General features: G+C 31.7%; 3 protein-coding genes across 7 annotated transcripts; 1 reads left to right on the top strand and 2 right to left on the bottom strand.

Moving 5' to 3' along the window:
- Positions 1–44: 44 nt before the first annotated feature.
- Positions 45–2203, bottom strand: LOC126854491 (geranylgeranyl transferase type-1 subunit beta). 4 transcript variants are annotated; one of them, XM_050601300.1, is made up of 5 exons: positions 1804–2203; positions 1615–1744; positions 1128–1531; positions 656–1025; positions 45–519 (listed from the first exon to the last, which is right to left on the bottom strand). In XM_050601300.1, exons 2-5 carry the CDS (start codon positions 1631–1633, stop codon positions 398–400), a joined length of 915 nt encoding a protein of 304 aa, XP_050457257.1. In that variant the 5' UTR covers positions 1634–1744; positions 1804–2203; the 3' UTR covers positions 45–397. The 4 variants fall into 4 exon arrangements, with proteins under 4 accessions (XP_050457257.1, XP_050457254.1, XP_050457253.1 ...); XM_050601297.1 differs by having other exon boundaries at positions 1128–1679; XM_050601296.1 differs by having other exon boundaries at positions 1128–1744.
- Positions 2204–2307: 104 nt separating this feature from the next.
- On the bottom strand, positions 2308–5222 carry LOC126854490 (uncharacterized). Of its 2 annotated transcripts, none has more exons than XM_050601295.1 (6): positions 4816–5222; positions 4495–4697; positions 4036–4209; positions 3696–3966; positions 3268–3537; positions 2308–3208 (listed from the first exon to the last, which is right to left on the bottom strand). In XM_050601295.1, exons 2-6 carry the CDS (start codon positions 4692–4694, stop codon positions 3008–3010), a joined length of 1116 nt encoding a protein of 371 aa, XP_050457252.1. In that variant the 5' UTR covers positions 4695–4697; positions 4816–5222; the 3' UTR covers positions 2308–3007. The 2 variants fall into 2 exon arrangements, with proteins under 2 accessions (XP_050457252.1, XP_050457251.1); XM_050601294.1 differs by having other exon boundaries at positions 4495–4727.
- A 357-nt stretch (positions 5223–5579) lies between these two features.
- On the top strand, positions 5580–11095 carry LOC126854477 (RNA cytidine acetyltransferase). Its single transcript, XM_050601259.1, has 17 exons — positions 5580–5957; positions 6357–6620; positions 6703–6861; positions 6935–7171; positions 7273–7477; positions 7576–7697; positions 7863–7999; positions 8086–8370; positions 8449–8530; positions 8631–8747; positions 8976–9152; positions 9227–9374; positions 9520–9664; positions 9767–9975; positions 10191–10363; positions 10456–10704; positions 10783–11095. Exons 1-17 carry the CDS (start codon positions 5850–5852, stop codon positions 11011–11013), a joined length of 3048 nt encoding a protein of 1015 aa, XP_050457216.1. The 5' UTR covers positions 5580–5849; the 3' UTR covers positions 11014–11095.
- The last annotated feature ends 24 nt before the right edge of the window (positions 11096–11119 follow it).

The raw sequence follows: 11119 nt of genomic DNA on the forward strand, positions 1-11119 counted from the left end.
CACAAACATTAAGATTAAAAAAACAGATGAATTCTTACAAAGAGTAATCTAAAAAGTCATTTTTATTGATACTCTTTTACTAGCAATGCTTCTAGTAATTATCTATACTTTGATACATACTTTACATACATCTATAACAAGCATATTGCTCAACAAGCAGCTCAACAAACCATATAAAATAAAAATATTACTAATATCGTGATTATTGTAGCAGTGTTAATTGACATTTCTCTTTTTTTTTTTTTTTTTTTGTTCTAAAATGAGGTCTTTAGAACAGAGAATGTGATGAAATACAAATGAGATCTATGATCGAATGCAAAAGTCTGATCTGATATATTTAAATTCTGTGCGTTTGATATGATCACTAGTTCCTCGAATTTTTATACACATATCAAAATCATTCGCTCCGCCATTTTTTATGGATCTGTTGTAGATGCTCATAAGCTCGTTGAGAGATATTGAGTTCTGGATTTATCGAACACAGACCAGGTTGTCCCAAGAGACTTAAACCAGATAGACCTATTGAAAAAATCATTTCGTACATTCGCGTTATTATTTAAAATAAAAGTTGCAAGATTATTTCTTGCAAAAAATGTCTGCAATTTATTTTACAAAGCAAATAATTTTTTTTGCGATATAAATTGTTTATACTCACCTAGATATGTGTGTAAGGGATCTGGCCGTGTACTATCAAACTTTGCCAATCCTCCGACGACGGTATCCTGAGTATTGAGAATAAAAGTTTTATTTTGTTCGGCGTCTGAAAAGTTGAGGAACTCTAAAAGTTCAAGCGTGGCGCCAACCCAGAAACTGTAACACGTGTCAGATGGTTTCCCAGGCCTTCCATTAAATCCACCATCCTGTCTCATAAGGCACCAACGCTTCAGCCGTGCTAAACGGTTCCATGTCAATATATCCATTATATTAGTATGTTCTTTCATCAAAAACAAACTTGCCACAGCGCAGAAAGTTGATCCTCCATGAGATTCAAGACCTGGTCCTTGTCCGATTCCGCCATCGTACGACTGCAATTATCGTAACCATCTGTTACATGAAGATAAAGATAAAATGCATACAGAGCTCATAAATAGTATCGCTAAATAATTATTGATGACAAGTGCGCTTACAATGCTTCGTAATATGTAATCGATAGCCCGCGGGATGTCGATGCCCGACCAGTCATCCAAAATCGCGGAAACGCAAGAGGCGCAATAGAGGAATCTCATGTCGCTCTCGCATCCCGTCACCATGGCCATGAAAGATCCGTCGGGATTCTGACAGGCACGGACTCCATCAATGATAGATTTTTTATCCACTCGACTCAAATCATCGCCGAGGATCAGAAGAGTAACTAAGCTTGTATAGGTCATCGCTAAATGACCACACTGATATTCCGGGACATCCTTTGGTATCGTCGTAGACGCTTGAAAGCCAGAACGAGGACCGGCTCCCTCCACCTGGAGCCCATAGATCCAATCGATCGCTTCAGACTTGGCCTGCTCCCCGATCTCGTCCAGCGAATTCAATAGATCTAAACCGGACAGTGCGAAGTACGCTATCATCGGTCTGGTAGAATCGAATTCCGCTAGACTGCTAGGCATGATTTGTAGTAACCTTTGGAAATATTTGACATGTTTCTCCCGCGCTAGCTGCGGTGGCATGTTTATCGTACGATCTTGCTGCGATGAATGAAAACGTCACTTTAAATCGATACGATATGCGTCTCGGCACGCCTTAAAAAGAGCTGTAATGTGTTGTCGTTATTCGAGTGATGACGAGTGATAACGATTCAAATGTACATACAATATTTATCTCAATTGGCTCTTCCCTTCGCTTTTCCCATATCGATTCGTCAAATTCTAGGAATTCATTATTGATTCATCGCAAATTCTCATAAAATTGTATTTGAGAATTATACATTTCATACGTCTTTTCTTTTACATACGAGTCGAATTAATAATTTAAAATTGTGCGCTTCAATTTGTCGCCGTCGACATTTGGTTATGTTCGTTCACTTTTGACGTTTACCCAACTGAACTCAGCTGAAAGTTGAACCACGAATTGACGAACTAGGCAATATCGTCGTACCAATCTTTGAACATGAAATTATAAACCATAGCGTCAATTTATCGTTATATAAGTTCCTAAAGGAGAGATTCTTCTTTCTAAACTTGGCGGAAATAAAAAAAAAACTGTCTTTGACTATGTTATGCCAAAAATGAGATATTACAATTTGTAGAAGCAGAAAAATTTGCCAATGTTTGGGATTAATTTTTAGCAGGATGGATTGAAATGAAATAAATACGATTTCATAACATCTCCTTTTATATACATATACAATATATATAATTTAGCCCCAGGAGCCACCAAAATATTAACAAGCCTCTACTGTATATATACATATGGGAGATACGAGCGAAAAATTCTTGCCAAATAAAAAATAAATACCTCTTCTCACAGATGTATAAATGTATATATACTATGATATAAACTGTACGACACATGCTCTATACTATAAAAAAAAATAAATGGAGAAACTGATATAATTATTAATTACAAACATTGTTGCATAATTTGTTCATATTGCAAAAACATCAGGTTGATAAACTATAAATCTATAATGGCAACAATTATTGAGAAGAATCTCTAATATATATCTCTATATCTTACTGTATATTATTAATAAAAGTGCTGCATTTATGAAAATGCAGGATCTGACACAAATATGTCTGTGGAATATGATAGTAATCTTTGATAAATAAAATTCACGAATACTAGCATTTTACAATGCAACACACGTACATGTCACATAAGTATGCAGACACATGGACCGTTCAAATAAATATCTAAGGGAACACATGGACGTAACATCGACGAGGAATACTAATTATCGCTCAAACGATCGATAATCCGCTAATATATAACTTTAAGGCAATAAATAACTATGCAATTACGGGTATGTCAGGTAACAATTATTCGTCATTAGTCTCCTAAAGAAATCGAATCGTTATGGCAGCAAATCGGGAGGTATACTGCTCGGTAACATGACGCCGAGTCTAGTTATCATATAAGATGCAACTCTGCATCCCAATTCTAAGCAACTTTTCGGATCCCAGTGAGCCAGAACACCAGCCAGAAAGCCAGCCACTAGAGCATCCCCAGCACCCGTCGTGTCCACGATAGGCGCTTTCGGTACAATGGGTGGTATCTAAACCAAAAAAACATTATCGTACTTAATTCTTTTACATTTTTTCAATTTATACAAACCTGAACGGATTGTCCTTTGCCCCACACGATGATCGCCGGTGCACATCCACCGCGCGTCATGATGAATATACCGTCGTCGGTCAGCCAATCCTTGCTATGGCCGCTAGAAACATCCACTGTGATCCTCTTTAAACTGTTCAGCAAAAAAGGTATGTCAGTGACATCATCATACTTTACATTCAATGCTTGTGCGAGAGCGATCATTTCCCTCGCGTTGCCGAACACGATCTTGGCGTGACCAACCATTTCGCAAATGGCCGCTTGATGATCCTTGAAAAAAAAAAGATTAAAAAATTAAGAAGAGGACATACTCAGTATTTAGATACATAATTAAAACAAATATATATATATATATATATATATATATATATATATAATGTATATATTGTGCAGTTACATTAACATAATACTATATAAGTCTTCTATACCTGGAATATGTATACACCACTAAGATTGAATGCTATAATGATATTTTTCTCTTGGGCTCGTTTGACCAGTTCCTTAGCCACATCCAAACTATGTGTTATGAAATATCCTTCAATATAAATTATCTTTAAATTATCTAATTGCAAATTGGCCTTTTTCAAATCATTCAATGTATATATATTGGCTGCACCAAGATTCGCGACAAGACTCCGAGACGATTCATACACTAATGAAACGCATAATCCAGTAGGTAGAGTTGAATGTACAGCATATCTAACAAAATATTATATACAAATTAATTTTATCGCATTTCAAGCTTATGATAATAATACAATTACGAACCTTATATCCACTCCTGTAATTCGGACTAATTTTTCTAAAATTGAACCCTGTTGATCACTTCCGATACCACCATAAAAAGTACCAATTTGTGATTCGTGAGTCTCGTCACATAACCATTGCAAAATCCTCAATGTATTCTGCGCAGATCCTCCTGGACTTGTGCATTGCTCTGTTCTACAAAATGTAAACATTATATGTATTGTATAAAAAGCTTATAGAAAATTTATATATATGCACAAATATTTTATATAGTATACATATATACATCATAATTATAATTTGTCATTCTGTTTAAAAATTATTTACTCGATAAAAACATTAAAATATCAAATGTATTCTCTAGGTACAAATACAACAAACAATTTTTGAATAAAAATTATTTAGAACATCAAGTATTTATAATTTATAATGTAAATATAAAATTAAATATAAAATATAGTCCAATATAATTAGATTTACTCAGATGGTAGATCTGCAATCAACTCCTGCATTTTCTCCTCGCATAGCTCCGTCTCGCCATCGATTTTGAGATTATATTTTTTAAGCAGATCGTCATTCTTCAGTATCACTAAGATGTCCAAGAGAGGATTGCCAAAAGCTATAATCGCTGGAAAATCCAATCGAGCGATGGTTTTCCGCAACGGGATCTTTTCCACCATTTTCTGTATCGAAGAATGAGCTTCGAATGTTAGCTTTCCATGTAGACATATCAAGGTATAAAAGAATTAATTATATAATCTCATAAAACGTACATACACTTGTCAATTGCAGATTACTTACAAGGTAAACGAAACTTCTCGAATCATCGTAATTTCTCGGCGAGAAATAATTATAGAACTATGTTGAAAATTGTGAAAATAAAAGTTGCAATATCGGAGAATCGATCAGCACTTGTGTAACTTTTATCTTCAAATCAAGTAATGCAAGAGAGAAGCAGATAAAATGTAAATTATAAGAAAACCAAGCGAAGAAAGTAAGTCACTTTATTCCAAATATTTCTTCTCCTTCATATTAACACATCGCAAAAAATCGTGCAATCTAAACGTATGCCTTAATTTTTTTCTATTCATTTCCGTAGTTACATTGTTCATTATTATTTGTCAACGATTAACTCTATCGCATACAAAATATCTAGTTTTCCAATCTTATCATAACCTAAATTTATTTCCATGTAAACTTATACAATTTTGCGCTCTCAATCATTGAATATATAAGCTTAAGAAGAGAACTTTATTGCATTTCCAACCACAAATGAGGGGACAATATTTTGATGGGATCAAATTGTCCACATTGTCAATTGGTCAATTCAAAATAGGATTCCCTGATTGGTTAATCGTTGTTAATTACTAAAGTCCTATATTATAGGATTCTATTAATTATCCTAGATATCGATGAATAGGAGTGGCTACGGCCATTTTCAATATAATGAAATGAAACGCTCTCTATATTTTTCGAATACTCTTTATAAAAAAGTTTGTTTTTATAGCTGTACACTAATATTCTACAGCTGTAAAAAAAAAAACAGATCTTTTTCTTTAAATCATCAATTTAAAATATACATCAAAATATAAACATTTAGAAAATATTCATAAAATCAATATTTCATTCATAATTTTTTTTTTTCGATATTTTTGAAATTGTATAGAAAAAAAATATTGAATATTCGATAATATCGACGATATCGATAATATAACGATAAACACACATTTTTATGCTAGCTAGTAGATACACGAGACCACGAGACACGAGGTTAGTGTAACATATATTTCACGAAGAAGGTTAAGAAAAATATTGAATAAGATATTTTCGTAAAAATGGTTCGCCGAAAGATTGATAATCGCATACGAGTTTTGATAGAAAACGGTGTCTCTCTGGGACACAGAACGATGTTTATCATCGTCGGCGAAAAAGCGAGAGATCAAGTGAGTATTCAGCTAAACATGCGCATACACTTTGAAGAACATTTAATTTCTACTTGTATTTCAATATATAAGTACATTATAATATTGTCATATTCTGATATATAATCAAAGTGTCACATGTCAATCTTTAAGATTTTTTAAATTTACGAAGAGCATAAAGTTATAGCCTTGATATGTAAAATGTGTTCATTGTAAAGCTGTGTGTAAGCATACATTTCTAAAGAATGCAACAAATAGAAAACTTTCATAAAATTTAATTATATTAATAATATTATAAAAATTATAATAATATTATAATTTTGATTATTAAAACAAATATCATTCTTCCAAACTTATATTGCACATATGTATATACATATATAAATTATTTATGCTTTATTTATAAAAATGTTATTTCAGGTGGTATTATTGCATCATATGTTGTCTAAGACTGTTGTAAAAGCTAGGCCTTCTGTATTATGGTGCTACAAAAAGGATCTAGGTTTTAGTAGTCATAGAAAGAAACGAATGAAATCTTTGCAAAAGAAAATCAAATCGGGTAAAGTGGATGTTAACGAGGATGATCCATTTGAATTGTTTGTTATTTCAACTAATATTCGCTACTGTTATTATAATGAAACACATAAAATATTAGGTAATACATATGGCATGTGTATATTACAGGTATGAGTACATATTTCCTTTCAACTATTTATATTATATTACTGTATTATAATTTTATTGTATTATCATTTTATAATTTTAGGATTTTGAAGCAATTACACCAAACTTATTGGCACGTACGATTGAAACAGTAGAGGGTGGTGGAGTTATTGTATTTCTGTTGCAATCTATGAATTCTCTAAAGCAATTATATACAATGAACATGGATGTTCATCAGAGATTTCGCACGGAAGCTCATAAAGTACAAAAATTTTTTATTTTATATACTTGAGGCATTATGTAATATTGTAATTTTTTCTTTCTTTCATTAATAGGATATAATATGTCGATTTAATGAGAGATTCCTATTGTCCTTGGCCTCGTGTACTCGATGTTTGGTCGTTGATGATCAATTAAATGTATTGCCTATATCTTCACACAATCTAAAGATAGAACCTGTGCATAAATTGGATGTTTTAGAAGAACAATCAAGTTTGGATACTTTAAAGGAGAGTCTTCAAGACACTCAACCTGTATCTGTATTAATTAATTGCTGTAAAACAGTTGATCAGGTAGATAAACTTGCAAAAATAAATCAATATAGAGAATTGTTTAATATTAAATTTTAAGTTAAATTTATCTAATTCACTGTATACATGATTTAAATTTTCAGGCAAAAGCAGTTCTTAAATTTATCGAGTGTATCTCTGAAAAAACTTTAAGATCAACTGTATCGCTAACCGCTGCTAGAGGACGCGGAAAATCTGCTGCATTAGGACTTGCCATTGCTGGAGCTATTACTTTTGGATACTCCAATATTTATATCTCAAGTCCTAGTCCAGAGAACTTGAACACTCTCTTTGAATTTGTCTTCAAAGGTAAATAAATAAAAAGAAAAGATTCACTAAAATTATTAATAATTACATAACTGAAGCATAACAATGTCAACTTGTGTGAAACAAATAATTCGCCGTAGGATTTGACGCACTTGGATATCAGGAACATCTCGACTATGGATTAGTACAATCCACAAATCCAGAATTCAACAAAGCTACTGTACGTGTAAATGTGTTTCGAGATCATCGCCAGACAATTCAGGTGTGTAATTTTGTCAGAAAGCTTTTGAGCTTATACATATGAGAATAATTCAAAAGTAAAAAATATTGTAAATTATATTAGTCTACAGTAAGATAATGGATTTTTTTGACTGATTTTTGCTATGAATTAATTAATTAATGTGTAATTGTTTTGCTTTTTGTACAGTACATACATCCAACAGATACCCATAAATTAAATCAAGCAGAATTGCTTGTGATTGATGAAGCAGCAGCGATTCCTTTACCTTATGTTAAAGCAATGCTTGGGCCTTATCTAATATTTCTCGCGTCAACTATAAATGGGTAAATATTCTCAGCATTTAAAAAATTTTCTAGAATAATAATAGATAAATTTTATAAATTATCTATTTGTTTGTTAATATTTATAGTTATGAAGGGACAGGTCGATCCTTGTCACTCAAACTGCTACAGCAATTGAGGACACAAACTGCTGGATCAAATAGCCATGGAAAAAATGAAAAGGAGCAACAAGAGAAAATTCTTATTGGCAGACAATTGCATGAACTTACTCTTGATGAGTCGATACGTTATAAACCTGGTGATTCTGTAGAACAATGGCTGTGCGATTTACTTTGTTTAAATGCTACGATGCATGCACCCATTCTTTCCGGATGTCCCCCACCTGACATGTGTCAACTGTATTATATAAATAGGTATTAATTACACTTAATAATGATGAAATATTTTTCATAAATATATAAAAAATTAATATATTCTTAATTTTTCCACAGAGATACATTATTCTCTTATCACAAGGCTTCTGAGTTGTTTTTACAAAGGCTGGTTTCTCTGTATGTTGCATCACATTATAAAGTAAATACAGCATTTTTTGTCATTGTAATATTTCTCATTTTTATAAATCTTAAAAACATTAACTTGATTACATTATCACATATTTTTTTTTTTTTGGCAGAATACTCCTAACGATTTGCAAATGATGTCTGATGCACCTGCGCATCATCTATTTTGTTTATTGGGACCTGTAGATTCTAATAGAAAGACTCTGCCTGAAATATTAGTCGTTCTTCAAGTAAGTGTAATAATATTCTATGAAATCTATACAATATATCTAAGGTATATATGGTATATAAACAAATTTCTAATCTATTCAGATATTTATTGAGACTTTTTGGGACATTTAGTATGTTTTCTCTCTAAAAATTCACGTTTTAAGGATTATATATTCTAACTTATTCATAATTAAAATATTTTATCTTTATGTATAAAATGTAAATAATATAAATTTACTTTTACACAGATTTGCTTGGAAGGTGAAGTTAGCAAAACTAGTATAAGGGAGGGTCTCACGCGAGGTCGTAGAGCAGCTGGTGATCTAATACCATGGACGATTGCTCAGCAATATCAAGATGAGGATTTTCCAGTATTGGCGGGCGCACGCATCGTCCGTATTGCCACGCATCCCGATTATCACGGGGTATGTAGTTTTTTTTATAGCCTGCCAATTTAAAAAAATTATATGTTTTAGTTAAAAGAATATAACAATTGCAGATGGGATATGGTAGTCGTGCATTACAGTTGTTGAAACAATACTATGAGATGAAAATACCCAACATTAATGAAAGCATTGCGCAAGAGCCAATAATGGAAATAAAAAATGTTTCCGATGAAGCAGTCAATTTATTAGAAGAAAGTATAGGTAATTTATTATTGATATTTGTTTCTATATCTATTTATAAATATCTTTTATTGCTTAAAATTTCTTGTATTAAAAAAAAATAATTTTTTAATCGCGATTTAATATACAATATTGAATTTGGTTCTATTTATAACTGTTTTTGCAGAACCTCGCAATTCGCTACCACCGCTCTTATTGAAATTAAGCGAGAGGCATCCAGAACATCTGGACTACATTGGAGTATCTTTCGGAGTTACCGAGCAATTGTTGAAATTTTGGAAACGGTCCAATTTTATACCTATATATTTAAGGTATGCATATACATTTATATATTATATATTATATATATGTGTATATGTATATATATCACTAGAATAGTTAAAATTATGTTACCTTGATGCCTAATTTTTTAGGCAAACGGCAAATGACATAACAGGAGAGCATTCCTGCATAATGATTTGCAAAATTAATATTGAACATGATAACGACAAGTGGTTGCAGGCTTATTGGAGCGATTTTCGCCGGCGATTCTTAAGTCTACTCTCTTATTCGTTTAATACCTATCCAGCGTCGCTTGCATTGAGTATATTAATTAACAAAACAATATCTTTGGAATCTGTCAGTAAGTATCCTATACTTTTATACATTGATATTATATTTATTATAATGATTATTAAATTATTATTAATTAATTATTAATGGTTTATATAATGTTTCATATATTAGAGAACCCTAAGAAATATTATAAATTTCATTATCAAGGCTTGCCAATTAACTAATTAATATAGAACGTTTGTAAAAGATTTAAACTTTGAAACATTTAAACATTTGTTTCAGCACTAAGAAAAGAAACATTGGATGTTTACTTTACATCATACGATCTAAAGCGTTTGCAAATGTATAGTAATAATATGGTGGATTATCATTTAATTATGGATTTACTACCATCCTTAGCACGTTTATACTTTTTAAATATGATGGGAGACACTCATTTCTCAGCAGCACAATCGGTAAAATAACCTAAACATCTTCTAATACCTTTACTTGATATATTGTTTCTTGATATTATAGTGCTATTGTAACGATACGTGACAATTTTTAGGCAATTCTACTCGGCTTGGGCTTGCAACATAAAACCGTCGACAAATTAGCAGAAGAATTGAATTTACCATCTTCACAATTACTCGGTTTATTCAATCGTATAATACGTAAATCGATTCAATATTTTAACAGTGTCGCGGAAAACTATGTAGAAAGCACTATGCTGACCAATGAATCAGTTAATGAAGAAGTAAAAGTAAATCCTTTAGGTGGACAGAGTTTACACGAAGAATTAGAAAGCGCAGCTAAAGTTTGTATTTCGCATAATTTATTTTCTCGTTATTTATTATTCACTTAATATATATAAAAATAATATCGTATATTACAGGAACTGAAAATAAAACAAAGAGCAGAATTGGAGAAACTAAAGAAAGAAAATTTGGAGCAATATGCTATTAAGGGGTCGGAAACAGATTGGACTAGTGCATTATCTGGCAAACACAGTAAAAATCTTATTTCTGTAAAGACTGGTGAAAAACGACCATCAGAAGATAATAGTGTGCAAGAATTTGAAAAAAAGCACATAAAGAAAAAAAAAAGACATTCTTCAAAGCTATAATTTTGTAAGATGTAATAATTTACATAATTTATGTATATCTGGATGAAATAAATATGAAAGTTGATACTTCATTAATAATAGATATTTTTACTGTTTATTATATTAA

Source organism: Cataglyphis hispanica, chromosome 14 (assembly GCF_021464435.1).
Source record: "Cataglyphis hispanica isolate Lineage 1 chromosome 14, ULB_Chis1_1.0, whole genome shotgun sequence".
In the NCBI taxonomy this organism is placed as follows: Eukaryota; Metazoa; Arthropoda; class Insecta; order Hymenoptera; family Formicidae; genus Cataglyphis; species Cataglyphis hispanica.